General features: G+C 47.4%; 1 protein-coding gene across 1 annotated transcript; it reads right to left on the bottom strand.

Annotated features, from left to right (window-relative positions):
• Window positions 1-13,062: 13,062 nt before the first annotated feature.
• LOC147985352 (uncharacterized) lies at window positions 13,063-14,367 on the bottom strand. The gene has a single exon (XM_087541530.1). The coding sequence runs from the start codon at window positions 14,365-14,367 to the stop codon at window positions 13,063-13,065; it is 1,305 nt and encodes a 434-aa protein (XP_087397656.1).
• Between the last annotated feature and the right edge of the window lie 8,718 nt (window positions 14,368-23,085).

Raw genomic sequence — 23,085 nt, 5'->3', positions numbered from 1 at the left:
CGGTAGGCCCAATTTCACTATGTATTGGGCTCAAAAGCCCGTCTTACCACCGAGGCCCATACCCTTTCACCCCTAGACTATATATTCCGTGCTCGTTGTCGGTGTCAAAACCGGCGGATCTCGGGTAGGGGGTCCCGAACTATGCGTCTAAGGCGGATGGTAACAGGAGGCAGGGGACACGATGTTTTACCCAGGTTCGGGCCCTCTTGATGGAGGTAAAACCCTACGTCCTGCTTGATTTATTCTTGATGATATGGGTATTACAAGAGTTGATCTACCACGAGATCGGAGAGGCTAAACCCTAGAAGCTAGCCTATGGTATGATTGTATGTTATTGTGTCCTATGGACTAAAACCCTCCGATTTATATAGACACCGGAGAGGGTTAGGGTTACACAAGGTCGGTTACAAAGGAGGAGATATCCATATCCGTACTGCCTAGCTTGCCTTCCACGCCAAGTAGAGTCCCATCCGGACACGGGACGAAGTCTTCAAGCTTGTATCTTCATAGTCCGACAGTCCGGACAAAGGATATAGTCCGGCTATCTGGAGACCCTCTAATCCAGGACTCCCTCAGTAGCCCCTGAACCAGGCTTGAATGACGATGAGTCCAGTGCGCAGTGTTGTCTTCGGCATTGCAAGGCGGGTTCCTCCTCCGAGTACACCACGGAAGAATTTGAATACAAGGATAGTGTCCGACCCTGCAAAATAAGTTCCACATACCACCGTAGAGAGAATAATATTTCCACAAATCTAATCTGCTGACTTGTTTTGGCAACATGACATTAAGCCATGGCCCAGTGATTATTCAAACCGTTTCCTTTAACTAGCCCCGCACATAACGCGAGGCAGTTTTCTGACACGTCTTGTCAAAGCAGAGATCGTGTCCCCCTTATTACGGGACTCTCATCAATACGGGCGTGGGTAACCCAACCACGCCATCGATTACGGCGCTTGGGGGATAAGCGAGTTTTACCAGGCTAGTGGGGACGCATAGTTTCGTCCGCCCATATAAAGGGACAAGGATTCACCTTTTCATTCACGCCTTCTTCCTCCTTTGCTCATCCATTTTCGCACACTCAAGCTCCAGCGCCCAAGTCCGCATTTCCCACCTCAACCTTCTCCAACCATGTCCAGAGCGGGAGGCAGGTGGATGGTCTCCTCCGTCATGGAGGGACACATCAAGAAGCTTAGGAGAGTCGGATACCTGCCCGACGACATCGCGCACCGGCTCCCAGATGAGGGGCTGCTCATCCCCACCCCCAGGCCCCACAAGAGGGTAGTGTTCCTTACCCATTTCCTCCACGGATTGGGATTCCCTCTCCACCCATTCATCCGGGGCTCATGTTCTACAACGGCCTGGATTTCCACGATCTGGCCTCGAACTTCATCCTTAATATCTCGGCGTTTATCGTCGTGTGCGAGGCCTTCCTCCGCATCAAGCCCCACTTCGGCTTATGGCTGATGACCTTCAATGTCAAGCCGAAGGTAGTGAGCGGCCTTCCATGCGGAGTGCGGAGGCGCCATGGTGGGCAAGATGCCCAACGTCACATGGCTCGAGGGCTCCTTCGTGGAGACCATAAAGGGGTGGCAATCGGGGTGGTTCTAAATCACCGAGCCGCGTGACCCTGCATGGGCAGCGGCCCCCCGAGTTCTGATCTGGCATCCCCACGCGGCTCACCTCCTGGCAAGAGAAGGGCCTATCCTGGGGTAGTTCGGAAGAGCTGACCAGACTCCAAACATGTATCCAAAACATGGTGAGCAAGAAGGTCAAACTCGTCAACGTAGTCCAGGTCATGCTCATCTGCCAGATCCTCCCGTGTCAATAACCGGCTTTCAATTTTTGGGAGTTCGACCCGGCCCAGCACCAAACTCTGAATAGGCTCTTCGACACAACACACGAGGATGCCTGGAAGGATCTATTCAAGGGCGCCGAGGTTCCCCCTCTCACTACCGAGGATCGCGGATTCTGTGCTAAGCGCCAAGCCAGCGCGGTAAGCTGTTTTACCTCTTATAGGATACTTGTTTTTCATAGTTTGACTCTATGCGGGATCTAAGCTCCCGTACCTTTGACAGGACTGGCAGGAGATAGCCGGACATATCGACTGTCCGACTCCTTTGCCCGAAGGCCCAGCAGACGCTCTCCTGACGAAGATGCTGACTCTGGCTCCTTACAAGGTGCCGGAGAAGACCAAGAAGGCCAAGGAAACCCGAAAGAGTTCCTGGCGCTAGGTGATATCGGACTCATCGTCCGTGGACTCCTCGGTGCACTCCTCCCATGAAGACGAGGAGGAAGATGAAGACGCTCCCCCTCCAGTCGGGGGAGACAAGAAAAGGAAGGCCGCCCCAACTGGGGGGGGGGGGCAAAGGGTCCAAGAAGGGAAGGACTCTCCTTCCGGACAGTTCCACCACCGCCGCCGAAGGCGAAGACGAGTGGCTGCCCAGGGCCAAGCCCCTGGCGAAGTCGTAAGTATTTGGATACCAGAGTAACTCATATCATTCCTTTGTTGCACTGCTTCTCCTAACGCCAAATCGTGATTATGCAGACCGTCCCGAGCCCGTATCGACGTATCCTCGTCGGACGGCTCCCTGGACTCGTCAGATATGGATAGCGATCCACTTCCGACCGCCACCTCCCCTTGCCCTACGGACAACACCGAGGTGTTGTCTCAAGAGGCACCGGGTTAAGGGGAGACAGTCCCGGAGGCGCCTCAAGGCGACCTTCCGGACTCCGGGAGCAGAGGGAACAAGGCCCCCGAGGGCTCCGAGTTCGGCCCTCAGCCGAACACCGTGCCGGAACCACCAGTGGTTCTAGACTCGGGCAGGCGGTCTCCTTCCAAGAGGGGCAGGACGCCTGTGCCGGTGACCTCTGTCCATCCAGAGGCACCGGACAATCTGCTGGGAGTGCTTCACAGCGCTTCCATCGACGAGGAGCACCGCACTATTATGAGTGCCGTGGTCCAGAAGGTTCAGTCCACCAAGAGCGGATTGACTGAAGCCTGTGCCAGCCTTCTAACAGGCTTTGAGGTAGGTTGTTGAAATATAGGAAAAATATTACCGCATAGACAGTAGCCCCTGATGCTCTGTTCGGTGTTCAAGAAGAAAAACCGAATAGAGGATCAAACAATATCGCAGGAGTCTAACATAAGTATGTCTATATGCGTATGCAGGCTTCGCTGCTGGCCTCTACCGCACAAACTGTGGAGGTTGCCGCATTGAAGCAGGACCTTGAGGGGTCCAAGAAAGAGCTCGGCCTTGCCAAGAGGCAGCTCGAGGAGAACAAGGGTAAGTAATATCCTGTCTATAGATATGTATATATAAAAGAAGACACGGTTGCAAAATGACAGGATCATCGTAAATTTGCCAGGGGCCACGACCGAGGTGGCGACCCTGAAACAAGCGCTATCCGAGGCCGAAGACAGAGTGTCCAAGGAGCGCACCGAGCGGGAAAGGCAGGAGGCACGGGTGGGCGAAGTGCAGCAAGAGCTCCAAGCTCTCGTGTCGAAGCATGAGGCGTTGGAGAGTGACTCGAAGACGCAAGAGTCTGAGCTTGCCGCGGCCCTCGAAAGCGCAAAGAGTGCCAAAGCCGAAGCCCAAAATGCCCTCCAGGAGATTGATGCGATGAAGAAGATAGCAGCGGGTAAGGCATTCTATATGCAAAGCAAGCATGTGAAAGTAAATTACCTGTTACTTACCCGAATCCGGAGCTCTCCTGGAGCATTCACAGATTTTCCCCGTAGTGTGTCGGATGCCGCACAGTTTTACCAGGCCGAGGAGGGAAGCTCAACGGAGAAGCTGTTCTGGTCTCAGTATACTGGGACCGAACACCCGATGCCTCTGAGCGACTAGCTGAAGCAACTGGTCGAGCTGCACAAGGCGGCCGAACAGGCCATGAAGGGCTTTATAGTCCGGCTGTGGCCTGGCGACGCCCTTCCGGACAGCTACTTCGGCATGGTGAGGCGGCTTGTGGATGCCTGCCCACGGCTGGAAGTCATCAAGCGGTCCATCTGCATCGAAGGTGCACGTCGGTCTTTCGCCCGTGTGAAGGTGCAGTGGGCCAAGCTAGACGCCGTGAAGCTGATCAAGGAAGGGCCGCCGGAGGGCAAGGAGCATCGCCACCCCGAGATGTACTATCAGGGTGTCCTGAAGGGTGCTCGTCTCGTAGCGGACGAGTGTACGAAAGATATAATATTCGAGTGAATTCGCTCGTGTAATCCCGTAGTTATGAAAACTTGTTCATATGCGCTATGCAACGCTTGTTTGAATTTAAAATATTACCTTCTGTTCGGCTGTTTATCAAATTTGAGAGATGGCTAGTCGTCGGCTTCTGCCCCCGTGCCACGAGTGCTGGGGTGTTTGGGATAAACCTGAGCACTCTTGTTCCCATTTTTGGGTCCTTCGAGGGAGGCGCTCAACATGACGAACAAGGCAATCGGAATAATAATGCTTTATCACTCTCACTTAGCCAAAGAATTCTATAATTTTAAATTTCGGTGAAGCCCCTGGTATCCTGAAGGCCGAATCTGGGGCGCGATACACGCCTTAAGCCGGACAGGGCCGACTCCTCGCTCTAAGCGGCATAAGTCTTTAAGGACTCGAAAACCTCTCGAACAACGACTAGTCTCTCGCCTTATCATGACAGTCAGTTTTAGCTTTCTCTACTAAGGTGCTTAGCCCAGCAGAACCGGGGCACAATCGCAGTAGTTCTCCCGGTGCTACCTTAGCCGATATAGCGGAACGTAAGGTACCAAAACATGGGAGCCGGGCAAACCCAACTATTGACCCAAGACATGATTCGGAGCTGATGCATATAATGCTATAAGTTCGGGGTGCCGCACTTATGAAAGTGTTCAAACTTCTCACACCATTTTGTGGGGTACTTAAGCCCCTGGTGTATTGGCCGTACCAAAGTGTACGGTTGCAAGGTGTCATTAATGAACACATATATATATATATATAAAAGAAGAATGCAATAATAGTCTTAATGCTATGCATTGTTTATTAAAAAAGGTGCATTAAAGCAGAATGATACGTGCAGTGCAATAAGCAAAAAGTAGGACTATGTCCCCTCCAAGGGCGAGCTGAATAATAGTATTAAGGAAAGTATTACACTCGTTATCGTAATCCACCTGGGAGATCTGTGGTGTGATGTAGCTTTCTGCCTCCTTGGTTGCTACATCATGTGTTCGGCAATCATGCTGCCGGACACGGTTTCCAGAAATTAATGTCCTGAAAGAGAGAAAAATAACAAAGCAGGAAGCCCCTAGTGCGGTTTAAGCCGCGTCTTGGGGCGTGCCGTAGTCGTGCCCCCTCACTACCTATGCCCATGGTATTTTTAATGCGTAATTATGTACGCATGGCGCGAGTTTTACCGTTTGGCTTGGGTCGGGGTGGGGGCCGCATTGCTATGCGAGATCGGAACGTGCCAGGCGGTCCTGTTGCCGATTACTCCGGGTGCGCTTGAAGGTGTTCGGGTCCTTAAAAGCCGAACTAGTGGACTGCCTTAAGAGGCTGCTTTGCGCTTCCGCTGCGAGGGCCGTAGTGTGCTCCTCCGTTCGGAGAGAGCGCTCTATGTTTCCATTAACTGTAATGACCCCCTGAGGTCCTGGCATCTTGAGCTTGAGGTATGCATAATGCGGTACCGCATTGAATCTCGCAAATGCGGTTCGCCTGAGCAGTGCATGATAACCACTACGGAACGGGACTATATCGAAGATTAACTCTTCGCTTCGGAAGTTATCCGGGGATCCGAAGACCACTTCCAGTGTGATTGAGCCTGTGCAATGGGCCTCTACACCTGGTATGACGCCTTTAAAGGTCGTTTTTGTGGGTTTGATCCTTGAGGGGTCTATACCCATTTTGCACACCGTGTCCTGGTAAAGCAGGTTCAGGCTGCTGCCACCATCCATAAGGACTCGAGTGAGGTGAAATCCGTCAATAATTGGGTCTAAGACTAGTGCGGAGAATCCGCCATGACGGATACTAGTGGGGTGGTCCCTGCGATCGAAGGTGATCGGACAGGAGGACCATGGGTTGAACTTTGGGGTGACTGGCTCCAACGCATATACGTCCCTGAGCGCACGCTTCCACTCCGTCTTGGGGATGTGGGTTGCGTATATCATGTTCACCGTCCGCACTTGTGGGGGGAACCTCTTCTGTCCTCCGGTATTCGGCTGCCGGGGCTCCTCCTCGCCATCGCTATGTGGCCCGTTATCTTTGTTTTCGGCAATTAACTTGCTGGCCTGCTTGAACACCCAACAATCCCTATTGGTGTGGTTGGCTGGCTTGTCGGGGGTGCCGTGTATTTGACATGAGCGATCGAGTATACGGTCCAAACTGGACGGGCCCGGAGTGCTTCTTTTGAATGGCCTTTTCCGATGACCGGGTTTAGAGCCTTTGAATCTGGCATTAACTGCCCTGTCCTTGGTATTGTCGCTATTAATGCGGCGCTTATGTTTGTTGCAACGCGACCTGCTAAAGCCGTCCTTGGTATCCGAAGTACCATGGTTCTTTGATATGTTGTTACTGCGAGCCAGCCAGCTGTCTTCTCCCGCACAAAACGGGTCATGAGTGTCGTGAGGGCTGCCATAGATTTCGGCTTTTCCTGACCAAGGTGCCGGGCTAGCCACTCATCGCGGATGTTGTGCTTGAAAGCTGCTAGAGCCTCTGCATCCGGACAGTCGACGATTTGATTTTTCTTTGTTACCGTGTCCCGAATTGCCTGGCCGATTCCTCTGGCTGCTGAATTATGTGGCTCAAGTCATCGGCATCTGGTGGTCGCACATAAGTGCCCTGAAAGTTGTCGAGGAATGCGGCTTCCAGGTCTTCCCAACACCCAATGGATTCTGCTGGCAAGCTGTTGAGCCAGTGCCGAGCTGGTCCTATAACCTTGACTGGGAGGTATTTGATGGCGTGTAGATCGTCGCCACAGGCCATGTGGATATGAAGGAGATAGTCCTCAATCCATACCGCAGGATCTGTCGTGCCATCGTATGATTCAATATTAACGGGTTTGAAACCCTCTGGGATTTGATGATCCATTACTTCATCTATGAAGCATAGCGGGTGTGCGGCGCCTCTGCACTGGGCTACATCACGACGCAGCTCGAATGAGTTTTGTCAATTGTGTTCGGCCCGGCCGGATTTACTTTTACTGTATCTGGCGTGACGATTATCGTCTCGTGTCGTGGGGCACACACGCGATCCACAGATCGATCTTGTTTGCCTTGCTTTGTCCTCCAGTACGTCTCGCAGGTCTGGCGTATTTCCCCATGCCTTTTTATTTGAATGGCGTCGGGGTGCAGGCTGAGCTTTTGGCTGGAATGCCTCTCTATCGCGGCCACGAGGTGGCCGATCAGCCGCGTCATACGCTTGTTCCTCTAGTCGGGGTAGCAACCTGCATTTTGGGTAACTCTTGGAGGGGCGTTCGAGTTTATATTCCTCGGCCGCGAGGACTTCAGTCCATCTGTCAACTAGCAGATCTTGATCAGCTGGAAGCTGCTGCTACTTTTTATTAAGGCTATTTGTCGTGGCTATAAGCCGGCGCTTGAAGCGTTCTTGTTTGACGGGATCCTCTGGCACGACGAATTCGTCATCGTCGAGGCTTGCCTCGTCTTCGGAGGGGGGGCATGTAATTATCATCCTCCGCCCCTCCATTTGCCACTCTCTCTGGAGGGCCGGCCTCTCCATCCTCCTGCCCTAAATCGTGCTGGAGGGGATTGTTGCCATCTTCGGCACTATCCAGAGTGTTATTATCTCCTGTGCTGGTATCACCACTTTTGCTTTGGCGGGACTTAGAGCGGCGCCGCTAACGTCGGCGCTTGGGTTGCTTCTTGGAGGGGTCATCCTCCGTTGTCTCATCGCTATTGCCTTCTTTGGGTGTGTCCACCATGTATATATATCGTATGATGAGGTGGCTGTCCAGTGCCCTGTGGGCAGTGGTTCCTCTTCGTCTCCCGCATCGTCGTCCATACCGTCGATGTCTTCGGAGTCGAAGCCGAGCATGTCGGTTAAGTCATCGACACTGGATACTAAGTGGGTGGTGGGTGGGCAGCGAATTTCTTCGTCGTCCGCATCCCAATCCTGCCGGTCATGATCCGGCCAGGACTCTCCTGACAAAGAGAGAGACCGTAGTGAATTCAGTATGTCGCCGAAGGGCGAGTGCGGAAAAATATCCGCGGCAGTGAACTCCATGATCGGCGCCCAATCAGATTCGATTGGCAGGGGCACGGATGGTCCAGAGTCCGGAGAAGAGTCCAACGATGGGGAGTCACGGGCCTCGCGAAGGATAAGGTTGGTGTTTGGTTCGATCTCCATTGAGGCTGCTGCCTCCGCGGAGGGGTCTAACCACCCACCCTCGGATGGTGCAGTTGGCTCCGATTTAAAGGTCGGGGTGGCTGTAGGTGCGGTCTCCAGGACACTGTTCGGTGGCAGAGGTAAATCATGCCCATCGTGACAGCGCGGCGCACTCGGCAGGGGCTCGAATCCGTTGAAGATCAAGTCTCTGCGGATATCGGCCGTGTAGTTTAGGCTTTCAAACCTGACCTGATGGCTAGGGGTGTAACTTTCAATCTGCTCCAGATGGCCAAGCAAATTGGCCCGCGGTGCAAAGCCGCCGAATACAAAAATCTGTCTGGGAAGAAAAGTCTCACCCTGGACTGCATTGCTAACGATGATCGTAGGAGCCGTCGAGCCTAACGGCGACGACACAGAGGAACTCTCAATGAAAGCACCAATGTAGGTGTCAAAACCGGCGGATCTCGGGTAGGGGGTCCCGAACTGTGCGTCTAAGGCGGATGGTAACAGGAGGCAGGGGACACGATGATTTACCCAGGTTCGAGCCCTCTTGATGGAGGTAAAACCCTACGTCCTGCTTGATTTATTCTTGATGATATGGGTATTACAAGAGTTGATCTACCACGAGATCGGAGAGGCTAAACCCTAGAAGCTAGCCAATGGTATGATTGTATGTTATTGTGTCCTACAGACTAAAACCCTCTGGTTTATATAGACACCGGAGAGGGTTAGGGTTACACAAGGTCGGTTACAAAGGAGGAGATATCCATATCCGTACTGCCTAGCTTGCCTTCGACGCCAAGTAGAGTCCCATCCGGACACGGGACGAAGTCTTCAATCTTGTATCTTCATAGTCCAACAGTCCGGCCAAAGGATATAGTCCGGCTGTCCGGAGACCCCCTAATTCAGGACTCCCTCACTCCTCTTAGTTTTTAGGGTTAGCAAAGTATTTGATAGACAAAGAGAGAGCTTTGCTCATCTTCCTCCTCTTGGAGATCTAGACCTCCTCTTGGAGAAGCTCCTCTTGGAGAAGCTCCTCTTGGAGATCAAGCCCTCCTCTTGGAGAAGATCCTCTTGTGGATATCAAGGCCTCCTCTTGGAGAAGGATCTCCATCATATGATCATCAAGACCTCATCTCCTTTGGATCTGGGCTGAACTTTAGCTTGTATCTTTCCCTTTGTTGTTCTTGTACCTTTGTGGATCTTGTGTGATTGTGAGTCTAGTGGATGTGTGATTGGACTTCTTCTTGAGTGTTTTCCTCTTGTGATTTCCCCTCTTGTTCTTCGTGTTCTTCGCGTTCTTCGTGGATTCCCCTCCAATTTGTGAAAGATCTACGCTTAGGGTCTCCACCCTACAACATCTTGGTATCACGAGCCACGTTGATCATGAATTTGGAGTCTCCCCCACCATTTCCTAGCCTTGTTTTGCTTGATTTCGTCCTAAAATCCGAAAATCCCCACCAAAAATAGCCCCAATTTTCTTTGTGATTTGTTGGTTTGATGATGTTTTGTTGATTTTGATCCATGGATGTGTTGTGTTTCGAGTGGATCTAGCTTCCCCACAAGTTACCCCACCTTCCATCCACGAAATCTCCTCAATTTTGACCCCAAAATCATCCATTTCCGCCCCAAAAAAATTCAATTTCGTGCCTTCCCAACCCACATCGGACTGTCCGGACCGCCGTACCGGACTGTCCGCTCTCATCAGGAGAAAAATCGCTCACAGACCGAACTGTCCGCTCCCCAATACCGGACTGTCCGCTCGAATCAGAAGGTTTTCGGATGAAGACCGGACTGTCCGCTACCCAGGACCGGACTGTCCGCTAGTTCAAAAACTGCTTCGGCTGATTTATTGTTTCGGCCATACCTTTGTAGCGACCAGACCCCAAACGGTCGGATCTCTATGCATAAGTGTCATCCCTGGATCGGTAATGCTGACACGCACAGTACTTGAAGGATTTATAACAGAGTAGCAATCACACACTTATTACAACGAATGTCTCAAAAGAGAATTTATTACAATAAATATGGCTTAAGGCCATCTAATACGATAACAGCAGAAGGATTGGAAGATAAAGTGAGTCCATCAACTCCAACGGCAACACTGAGTGAAAGACCCTGACCTAGGGCTCCTTACTCGTCATTTGAAAAGTCTGCAACATGATACGTCGTAGCCCGAAAACGGGTCAGCACATGGAATATGCTGGCAATGTAACACAAAAGAGTAATAATGCTATCACTAAGATTTTTCGGGGGGGGGGGCTGGGCTGTGGCTCGGGCCTCCCGGCTCTTAAAGGCCGGTCGGGCGCAGTGTCCAGGTCGGACACGACCCATTAAGTCGGTTGGCGTTTTTTTTAATATTCCTAGTAGAAAAACAAAAAAAATAAATACTAACGGACTCCAAAAATCCTGAAATAAATTTTCCCCATCCTCTAACAATAGGCCGGACAAGGTGAACATTTATTTGGGACTAAAATGCAATTTTGGAAAACGCATATTTTTCCTAATTCAAATAAAATAGTGATAAAACTCTGAATAAAAATCTTATTTGATTTTAATATTAAATCTCCAATATTTCTTTATTTTGAGGAAGTCATTTTATCCTCTCTATTTTTATTTTTATAAAAGAAATATTCAAGAGAGAAATAATTAAAATCAAACGATCCTCTCTTCAAAATTTGAGATAACTCAAATATGAAAAATAACGAAATCCCCAATTCTCTCCGTGGGTCATTGAGTTGCGTAGAATTTCTAGGATAAACCAAAATGCAATAAAATATGATATGCAATGATGATATAATGTATAACATTCCAAATTGAAAATTTGGGATGTTACCAACCAACCCCCCTTAAGATGAATCTCGCCCTCGAGATTCGGGTTGTCTAGAAAATAGGTGAGGGTGATCCTTCCGTAGGTCTTCCTCTCGTTCCCAGGTGGCTTCATCCTTGGTATGGTGGCTCCACTGAACTTTATAGAACTTGATCACCTTGCTGCGTGTAACTCGACTGGCAAACTCGAGAATTCTGACTGGCTTCTCCTCGTAGGTCAAATCGCTATCCAATTGTATCGCTTCTAGCAGTACTGTATCTCTCAGAGGAATATCAGCCATCTCTGCGTGGCACTTCTTCAACTGAGAAACGTGGAACACATCATGATCTCCGGACAATCCTTCGGGTAATTCCAATTTGTAAGCAACTTCTCCCATACGTTCCAAAACTTTGTATGGTCCCACAAAACGTGGTGCTAACTTCCCCTTAACTCCAAAGCGCTTCACTCCTCGAAATGGGGATACACGAAGATACACTCTGTCTCTGACTTCGTAGACTGTCTCCTTGCATTTAGAATCCGCATAACTCTTCTTCCTGAGATTTAACACCTTGTGCATGAATATATACTTCAAACTCTTGTGATCCGTGTATACCTCACAATGGTTTCCAATGAGAAAATGTCTCCATGTTTTCAACGCATGCACTATGGCTGCTAACTCTAAATCATGCATAGCATAATTTAACTCATGGGGTTTAAGATGTCGTGAGGCATATGAAACAACTCTTCCTTCCTGCATAAGCACTGCTCCAAGTCCTCGACGAGAAGCGTCGCAATATACTTCATAATCTTTGCGTTGATCTGGCATAATCAACACTGGTGATGTAACCAAACATTTCTTCAATTCCTGAAAACTAGCCTCACATTCCCCAGTCCATTTGAACTTGGTGTCCTTCTTCAACAACTCCGTCATAGGCTTTGCAATCTTCGAGAAATTCTCAATGAGCCTCCGGTAGTATCCTGCGAGTCCAAGGAAACTCTGGATCTCTCCAACTGTCGTGGGTGACTCCCAATTTGTCACAGTGACAACCTTAGTGGGGTCTACCGCTATTCCTTCTCCGGATATAACATGTCCAAGAAATCCAACTTCCTTCAACCAAAACTCACACTTGTTGAACTTGGCGTATAGCTGATGTTCTCTAAGCTTCCCAAGTACTAAACACAAATGCTCTTTATGCTCTTCTTAATTATTCGAGTAGACCAAAATATCATCAATGAACACCACAACGAACTTATCCAGAAACTCCATAAACACCTTGTTCATAATGTTCATAAAATAGGCAGGTGCGTTAGTCAGGCCAAATGACATAACGGTATACTCATATAGCCCGTACCTCGTGGTAAAAGCTGTCTTAGGTATATCCTGCTCTCGAATCTTCAGCTGGTGGTACCCTGATCGCAGATCGATCTTGGAAAACACCTTAGCTCCTTGCAGCTGATCGAACAAGTCATTGATCATCGGCAGTGGGTACTTGTTCTTGATTGTTACTTCATTTAATCCATGATAATCAACAACCATCCTTAACGATCCATCCTTCTTCTCCACTAGAAGTACTGGTGATCCCCAAGGTGACGAACTTGGGTGAATATATCCTTTATCTAGTAATTCCTTAATCTGCTTCTTAATTTCCTCTAAATCCTGTGTGGGCATCCTGTACGGTCTCTTTGATATTGGCCCTGTGCCTGGCAAAAGCTCAATCAAAAACTCAATGTCTCTATCCGGTGGCATGCCTGGCAACTCTTCTGGAAATACATTCGGGAGATCCTTCACCACTGGTACTTCCTCCTGTACAACTCCTGTTAAGGAATTTACTTGAGTCCTATTCGACACATGCCGGGATACATACTTGATCCTTCTTCCTTCTGGGGTGCTGAGCAAAATCGACTTACTGGCGCATTCAATGTTCCCTCCATACTTCGATAACCAATCCATGCCTAATATCACATCCAATCCTTGTGACTCAATACTATTAGGTCTGAGGGGAACAAGTAGTTACCAATCCTTAATGGTAACCGATCACACCATAGGCTAGCCATATACTCTGCTCCTGGCGAGGTTACTAACATGGGTGACCTAAGGGCTTGGGTTGGCAGTTTAAACTTATCCACAAATCCCCTTGATATGTATGAATGCGATGCACCAGTATCAAAAAGAACGACTGCAGTAAATGACTTAACCAAAAACTTACCTATTACTGCATCTGGCTGGGCTTCAACCTCCTCCACGTTGACGTGGTTCACTTGTCCCCTGGTGAAAGGGTTGGGCTTCTTCCCAGAGCTTCCATTGCCGTGTCCATTCTTTGCTTCAGGACATTCATTGGCATAATGTCTGGTCTTCTGGCACTTGTAGCAAGTAACGTGTCTTAGATCTTTCTTAGCGGGTGTTGCCGGGTTGGAACGGTTCTGTCCGCTACTTCCTCCATTTCCATTCCCATTCTTGGGGCCACTATGGTTGTGTGAACTTCCTCCATTATGAGTGTGGCCTCCATGGTTATGCACAAGTCCTCCCGAGTTCGGGGTGAAATGGGGTCTCTGCTGAGCTCCTGAATTATACTTCCCTTGTCCGTACTTCCTCTTCCGGCTGTCAATCTGCTGCTGCTTCCCTTCTAGCATAAGAGCTCTATCCACCAACTCCTGGTAGTTATTGAAATTTGCCACCATCAATTGCATGCTCAGCTCATCATTCAGTCCTTCCAGGAACTTCTCCTTCTTAGCTGCATCTGTAGCGACGTCATCTGGGGCATAACGTGCTAGCTTACTAAAGTCATCCACATACTGGCCTACAGTGCGCCCTCCTTGGCGTAAGTTGCAAAACTCACGCTTCTTCATGGCCATAGCTCCTGCTGATACATGGGCAGTGCGAAAAGCTTGCTGGAACTGGTCCCATGTAACAGTGGCTATAGGATAGGTGATAGTGTAATTCTCCCACCATGAGGCTGCTGGTCCATCCAATTGGTGCGCGGAAAAACGCACTCTCTCTGCATCGGTGCATCCTGCAGTAGTCAACTCCATTTCAATCTTGTGGAGCCAATCATCTGCAACTATCGGCTCGGTGCTACTAGAAAACACCGGCGGCTGCAACCTCAGAAACCGGGCTAAATTGTCAACTGGGGGTGGTGGTGGGTTGTTGTTGTTGTTGTTGCTGCCTTGGTTCTGAACTAACAACCGCATCAGGGTATTCTGCTGCTGGATCAACTGAGTGAGCTCCGGTGGAAAGGTAAATCCGGGGTCACGTCTCGAAGGCATCTGAGGGTTTAGAGGGAAGAGAATAGAATAGAATGAGGTCTAGTGAGAAAACACTACCCATATGCACATGAGACAAACACAATCATATCACTCAATCAATCAAGCAAGGGCATACAATCGGTCTAGAACTATCGTTACAAAGTGCTTGGACTACACTATTTACATGGTGGAATACTACTACTGATATGGTGGTCGACTAGAAATAGTGTTCGGTCGAAGACTCCATGATATCCGCTCCAGCTTCATCAACATAGTCATCATCACTATCGTCGGGGTCCGAGTCAGTGTCGTCGATGATGAGTAGTTCTCCGGGCAAGTGGAACCGTCATCTTCTCCTCCCGGCACGGGGTCTCCCATGAATACTCCTAGTTTCCTTGTCAGGTCATCATTCATCTCCATTTGTATCGTCATTTCCTCCTCGTATCCATCACATGTAGACTTGAGTTCTTCCTCCAACTCCATGATCCTTGTCATCGCCTTCTTCAGATCTATCATGCCTGCGCACATCTGGTTCTCCTGGCGGCGAATATGCTGGTTTAACTCCTGGATGAAAGCGGCAATCGATCTATCCTTCCTGGTGCTGATCATCTCCCATTGCTCATCTCGGCGCCCACAAATCTGGTAGATAGTATCCTTGCGATCCTTGTGGTAAACTTCTCAAATGCGTCCCATGGTGATGTGGGCTGCCATACTCTAGCCTAGACTCCAGGTTGGTGCATCAAAGGAAAACTCTATGGGCTCAGTGACTGGCGTGAATGTCCTTCCTGGAACTTGAACTTGAATCATCCAGCGCTCCTCCTCTGGTAAAGTGGCATTGTAAGTCCCGGTGAAGCTTGGTATTCCGATGTTCAGGTACCTAGTGACTTCCTTCAAGTGTCGTCCAAAAGGTGTGTCTCCATCTGGTTGTGCAAACTTGTTCCCGGCGTCCGCCATCCTAAAGGGTAGAAAATGGAGATGAGTTTTAAATGAGAAGAGAGTAGTGATCTAGGGTTTTGGCTTAGTGGTCGTGTCCTACAGTCAGCGTGTGCTCTGATACCATCTTGTTGCGACCAAACCTCAAATGGTCAGATCTCTGTGTATAAGTGTCATCCCTGGATCGGTAATGCTGACACGCACAGTACTTGAAGGATTTATAACAAAGTATAAATCACACACTTATTACAACGAATGTCTCAAAAGAGAATTTATTACAATAAATATGGCTTAAGGCCATCTAATATGATAACAGCGGAAGGCTTGGAAGATAAAGTGAGTCCATCAACTCCAACGGCATCACTGAGTGAAAGACCCCGACCTAGGGCTCCTTACTCGTCGTCTGAAAAGTCTGCAACATGATATGTTGCAGCCCGAAAACGGGTCAACACATGGAATATGCTGGCAATGTAACACAAAAGAGTAATAATGCTATCACTACATGCATTTATGGCTGGTGGAGGCTATATGGTTGATTTGTTTTGCGAAAAGCCAATTTTTCCCTACTGCAAAGGAATATATTTTATTTAACTACCAAGTTGGTTGAAAAACATTGAGAAGGTAAACCCCTCTCAATCCCAATTAAAAGTAATTAATAACCCAACAAAATTTATTTAGAGTGATGGGATCAACATGATAATCCAAGAACCAGATACTCAATATGTCCATAACCGGGGACACGACTAATCATGATTAGTTTGTACACTCTGCAGAGGTTTGTGCACTTTTCCCCACAAGACTCGATCTCCTCCGTTGGATTTCTCGCACTACATGATGTTTGAGAAATGGATGACCGAGACACAGTCTTTCAGAAGCATTAGCACCTTACGATGGGTAGACAGTACCACCTACATCCCCTACATCTGCTAGTCTATCACTATAAGAGTTCACACGACTTAATCAACTATGCCAGAGCCCATAATGGCTTGTGGCTGCGCACGGAAGTTTCTAGCATGAATAATCTCATCATCCCTTTGAGCCTGGGTGGCAGTCCATAGGAGAATCACACGGTACCCCGGGATTTCCAAAAATACAGGCAATCACTGGGTTCCCCAGGCGCCTCAATCCACCCAGATGTGTACTAAAGTTGCCACCTTAAGTTGAACCATTAAATAACAATCTCACATCTGTCATGGATTCACTCAACCAATCCACGTCTACGGGCATAGCAGAGCAGTATAAGCATAACGTAGTAGTAACTCCCAAGGTTTGAATGAAGGGCAATAGGTTCCTACCTCATCAACTACTTCCCAATACCCACATGTTATCAAATCCTAACCATGCAATGTTTGAGGGTGAAACTAATGCATAAAAACTAGGCATGAAAGGGATATGATCAAAGTGTTACTTGCCTTGCTGATGATCCGCGAAACCTAGAGACTCGTAGTAGCATGCTTCACACTCCGGGTGCTCTATCGCAACAAACAAGCATACAATAAGCAATCAAGCAAGGGCACGGGTAAAACTCAAATAAGAAATCTAACCAGAAAGTTCAACTTAAGAACTTCGGTTTGCAAAAAGAATCAAATCAAATGAAGCAACAAAACTCCAACGGCGAAAGAAACAAGCTTCATTTACTAATCTGGACTAAAGTCAAATTTTACAGTAGCAAAAACTTGTTTAAGTTGGTTAAACAGAAAGAGGGCTTCGAGACGAAACTCTAGGCGCTTGAATCGCCTGATTCCAATAAACGAGTGAAAAGTTATACTAAAACGAAAATCGGATCAGAAATCGCGATCGAAAATAATCGCAGAAAATCCGAAAAAAGAAAAACTGAGGAACAGGCTAACGAACGAACGTTCGCTATCTGTGGCTAAATGGTAAAAACCATTCGTTAAAACAAACTAATGAACGGGCGTTCGCTAAATAACAAAACTGAAAAAAATAAAACCGAATCGGATCTAAAAAAACAGATCTAGGTTTAAAAAAAAACCGAACGGGTTTCCGGCGGCGGATCGGGCGGCTACCTCGGGACGGGGTCGGCGGGGCGGCGGCGACTCCGGCAATTGCCGGCGGGACGGCCGGTGGCGGGGCTCCGAGGGCGGCGGTATCGCGGGCGGCGGGTGGCGGCGTCAGGAGTCAGTGGCGGCGGCGTCTCGCGGCGGCGGCGGCGACCTGCGGCAGCGCTAGCGTTTCGGGGGGCTGGGCTACGGCTCGGGCCTCCCGGCTCTTAAAGGCCGGCCGGGCGCAGTGTCCGGGTCGGACACGGCCCATTAAGTCGGTTGACGTTTTTTTAAATATTCTGCGCAGAAAAACGAAAAAAAGAAATACTAAACGGACTCCAAAAATCCTGAAATAAATTTTTCTTGTCCTCTAAAAATAGTCCGGACAAGGTGAACATTTATTTGGGCCTAAAATGCAATTTTTAAAAACGCATATTTTTCCTAATTCAAATAAAATAGCGATAAAACTCTGAATAAAAATCTTATTTGATTTTAATATTAAATCTCCAATATTTCTTTATTTTGAGGAAGTCATTTTATCCTCTCTCTCTTTTTATTTTTATAAAAGAAATATTCAAGAGAAAAATAATTAAAATCAAACGATCCTCTCTTCAAAATTTGAGAAAACTCAAATATGAAAAATAACGAAATCCCCAACTCTCTCCGTGGGTCATTGAGTTGTGTAGAATTTCTAGGATCAACCAAAATGCAATAAAATATTATATGCAATGATGATCTAATGTATAACATTCCAAATTGAAAATTTGGGATGTTACAATCTTCCACATCCGGAGTCCGATTTTGACGTTCTCTAGCTCGTTGAGTAGCTATTGACATCCCCCATCCATCTAGATGTGTTCCAACATCAATTTACTGCACCAAAATTTTGAAATTTTGACATCTTTGCCTAGGCCCTCCACCATATCTTCCGCAAAACCACCATAGCTTTCCTCAACCTAACCCATTTTGATCCATATAGCATTTGTGGTTGCTTGAGTGGTGACTTGAGTCTCCTAAGGTGTTTCGGCTACTTAGGGATGATTGCATCTTCATCAACCACTACCACCACTTCTGCATTGTCAACTTCGGAACCACCATCACATTCCGCTATCACCATTTGACATTTTCCGTTAGAGATTTTGAGTTTGCGGTTTTTCCATTTCCTAGGGTGTTTCGGCTAACTAGGAACGGTTCAACATCGACAACACCGCTGCTCAACTTCAACAAGGATTCGACATCGTACACCTTCACCATTTTGACACCCTAACCGTAAGCAAGAACGGTAACCTCTATATCATCTTGGTATCATGGTATCCCATCATTGTACATTCTTTCTTGCCATTGCTTTGTTAACCCCTAGCCATTTTGCGTCACTTGCCTATCGAGGCTAGCCATTTGAGTATTGCCGGCAACTTTACTTGTGCACATTAGTGATCCGCACCATCCATTGCATACATACCATATCATCTTGGTATCCTCATCTTGGTACCATCATATCATCTCTTGTGTCGCAAGATTGTTCCCGCATATACACAATTGCTATCTTGGTTTGTGCATTTTGCATAGTGGCCATACAAAAAAGAGAGAATAAGCTTTTAAGCAAAGAGAAAACAAATAGCTTGTAAGCAATAGCCATAGCATCGCCACATTGCATACCATACTACCATATTGATCATCTTGGATCATCGTGTGCGAAACACCGGGAACCATACATAATAGCATACTTGGGATAGAAAGTTTATCCATTTTCCATCTTATAGGTTGTGCACATGTGTCATATCCGCCTATTGAGAAATCGTGCTAGCATCTCTATTGAGTTGTGCAACACGAGCGTTTTCCGTGGATTCCACATTTTGTGCTCATTCCTTTGTTGCACGACCCCATTTTTCAATCCATGTGTGCGTTTCCGTGTGCCATTCATTGCTATTGGTCTACTTGTTTCACTTGCGAATTTGTGAATCTCTTTCAACATTATTGACTCTTGCTAACATTTTGCATCAAAATTTTGTGCCACTTGTCCTAACCAAGCCACTCGATAAGCTTTACTTTGTAGGTGTGAGTGAGCAAGTCCGGTACCAATTCCACTATTCTTTCATTTCACATTGAGTGACATGGGATACATCCTCAACTTTGGGAAAAGGTAGCTTGGTATTGTTTATCTCATTTCCTACTCACCTTTGCTCGATTCTTGTGATGGATAGGCAAAGCACACCTCCTTTAGTCTACAACAACAATGACGAGTTCGATGCCACGAAAAACTTCATTGACGCCAAGATGAAAACTCAAATGGTGGAGATAAAAACCCTCATCAAATCCTACAAGAGGTCTTCCTCATCTTCAAGAAGATGCTCAAGTGCACATGCTTCCGAGCTACCATCTTCGGCAAGGTCACATCGGCATCGACACCATCAACAACAAGTACGTGAAGGTCAAGAGCTCAACACCAACAACCGCTCAACAACTTCACCATCTACCTTGGCATCTTCGCCAAGCGACTTCAAGGCATCTTCGACTACGGACATACGGCATCTTCGCCAACAAGCACCTCAAGACTACGCTCAAGAGAAGCTCCCCAAGATCAAGTCCGCAACTTCCACGAGCTACTACGACCTCAACATCGACCACACGATTCCTTTCTATGGGACTCAAGAACCCGAGGAGTATCTCGAGTGGGAGCACCTAATGGATGACTACCTCGAGCTACATCAAGTACCTCCTGACGATCAAGTGAAGTGCGCCTCAAGAAACTTCCACGACTATGCCTCGACATGGTGGCTTCACACACCTTCGTAGAGCTACGACATGAGTTGGCCCAAGATGAAGAGAGATTTGTGGCAAGAGTTCGTGCCTCCAACCTACATGAAACAACTTCTACGCCAATTGGAGAACACCACCCAAGGATCCAAGTCCATCGACGAGTACTTCAAGGAGATGAGGAATGCCTTGCGACGAGCCAGTGTGAATGACCCCATTTGGATGAAGTTCTACTTCATGATGGGATTGAACAACGACATCTCCAAGACTATCTTCCTTGAGAACTACAAGTCCCTCGACGACTACTACATTGGTGCTCTCAAGGCGGAACAAGAACTCATGAAGGCCAAGGCTTCTCGACCCCAAGCACACTTCTCGAAGACCAAGCTCAAACACGATGAGCATGAGGCTAGTACCACGCCGATGTCCAAGCCCGATGAGCTCCAAGACGATGCTCCCAAGTTCGACTTCAATGCCATCCCTCTTGGTGGCATAGATGATGCCGAGTCTACTTCGACTCTTTTTCAAGACGGTGTGGCGACGAGTACGGCTACGGAGACCCTCAAGGACCAACCTTTGGAGACGAGCGACAAGGTGGTGAGCAAGGATGATGCTTCCATCTTTGGAGGCGAGCGTGATGATGTGCCATCTTCTGCCTTCATCCACGGTGACAATGACGAGATGGTTGAGCATGGGATTTTCACTTCGACCACGACAACGTATGATGACTTGAGTGACTTGTGCCACCATATTGAGAGTGAGAGTGGCTTCACCACTAGCCCGACATATGATGAGTTGCCACAATTCCCATGTGAGGAGAGCCACAACCCCCACCACTTGAGTGAGATGAGTGACTCTACCATATGTGAGTTTGAGTGCACCTACCTTGAGGGAGTGAGTGAACCACCACATAGAGAGAGTGAGATAGTTGATAGGTCATGTGAGGCCACTTTCAACACTAAAGACTTGACCTCTACCTCTGTTGTGTGTTCTCATTTGGTGCTAGGTCCCATTTATGATGACGCGCCAATCCTTGACAACTTCGTCCTCCCTTTGGACAAGACGATGGCTATGGTGGAATATGATGCACCCCACATGGTTCCATCAAGATGAAGATGGCCACCATTTGGTCTTTCCCACCTCACCTACACTACTTGGGTGGAATGGAAAAGGTAACATAGGTGAAGGTGATGCTCTAGTCCCACTAGTGGACATTCTTGACATTGATTGCTTGCATGATGTTGATCAACATATTTCCATGCTTCATGCTAGTGCGACTTCCTCATGTGATGATTTCTTGCCCATTCACGATGAGTATGATGATTCTCATGTGGAGTCTATTAGTTGTGATGCCATGTTACATATGATTTCTTGTGACAATTCTTTAGGTCACATCATGTTTGGCAATCCGCTTGACTTGTCATATGCTATGCATGAGATCAACAATATGTTATACTTGCAATCTCTTCGTAGTGACTATGCATATGCCATTAAAATTAACCCAATTTGCACATATGGCATAGATGACAAGCCCATGGTTATTGGCATTTGTTTTTCTTGTGATGATATTGATATGTTCCCTTTGCATCATTTATCTCATATGCCATGACATGACCACCTAGCTTTGGTTATGCATGTTTTGGATTTTGTCCATTTTCTCCATATGATGTTTCCAATATTGCTCATGAGGAGACCACCATAGTTTCCTCATACATGTTAGGAGATTTTGATCCATCCCATCCATTGCATGATCCCAATAATTATGTGCACCATATGTTTCCCATGAATGAAAATGCTATTGATGTGCCATATATTTGTATGCTCAAATTGCATCCCCATCGTGTTATACATAGCAACTATTCTTTCATCATGGTGACATGTTCTTATACCATGCATCAAATTTCTTGGAGCATTTCTTATCTTGTGCTAATTCACACGTGCACATACACGTCAGGATGGATGATGTGTACATTTACCACACACACAATTTCTTTCGTTTGTGTATTTGTTGTGTAGGTACCCATGCTTACTTGTCAACCTCACAATCCCATGAGTTGACAAAACGAGCTCTAGAGAGCAAGGATGACTTCGGATCCCATGGATGGTCTTTCCCACCGCCCCCTTCACGCAAAGACTTCGAGCATTTCTTCTACATGTCTCTCACTTGGCTATGGGTTATTGTCCATTACATATTATATGCCCATCTCACCATGTTCACTTTGCATGATATTCTTATTCCTATGCCTTTGCCATGCATTTGTGACCCATGCTTTGCATTACACATGATGATTGATTCTAGTACCCGTATGTGTATTTGCAAGCTTGGTGGAGATATTGCTTGTTCTTGCCATGTTTACTTTGTGCCCAATGCTTATGATCATGCTTTGATCTTGATTTGTGATCGTGCTTGCGATATGTCATGTGCATTGCCTATGCCCATTAATTTCTCACATGACATGATTGCCATGATTTGCTCTAGTGTGTTGCATCTTCGCTCCACTAGTTTGCATGACTTGATTACTATGCTTGCTTATGTTGCATCACCGATGATTCATACTTGCTCATTTCATGTGGTTGATGACAACCATCTACATGCTTTACACATGATTGTCATTGCTTCTTGCCATATATCTCCATATGTTGCCTCTCTCATGCTAGATGATTTTCCATGTATTGAGTGCAACAATGCTTTTAGTCTTCCTCATGAGATTGCCCCATAGCATTCTCACATATAATTGGAGATTTTGACATATTTCTTGTGAAGCATGTTTGCCTTCCTTCTTTGAACCATATACCTAGTGCCATGAATATAGCCATTGTTGCATCATATTTTTCATGCACTTGTGCTTCTAATGATTACGTGCAAGAGAAGAGAACCATCACGATGGATGATGTGTTTATCTACCATGCGCATACTTTCTTTGTTTTGTTTTGTGCATGTGTAGGATACTTGGACATTGTGTCGACTTCCACATCACGTGAATTGACCATTTGAGCTCTTGAGAGCGAACCACCTTCTATCACAACGATTCTACATCGCACTTGCTTG

Source organism: Triticum urartu, chromosome 2A, assembly GCF_056163025.1.
Source record: "Triticum urartu cultivar PI428250 chromosome 2A, HENAU_Tu73, whole genome shotgun sequence".
In the NCBI taxonomy this organism is placed as follows: Eukaryota; Viridiplantae; Streptophyta; class Magnoliopsida; order Poales; family Poaceae; genus Triticum; species Triticum urartu.
Note: the sequence above shows the minus strand (reverse complement) of the source record. Positions and strands in the feature narration are given on the sequence as shown.

Bases quoted from the DNA above. Each gene is read 5' to 3' on its own strand.
- LOC147985352 (XM_087541530.1), bottom strand. From the start codon at position 14,367: ATGCCTTCGAGACGTGACCCCGGATTTACCTTTCCACCGGAGCTCACT.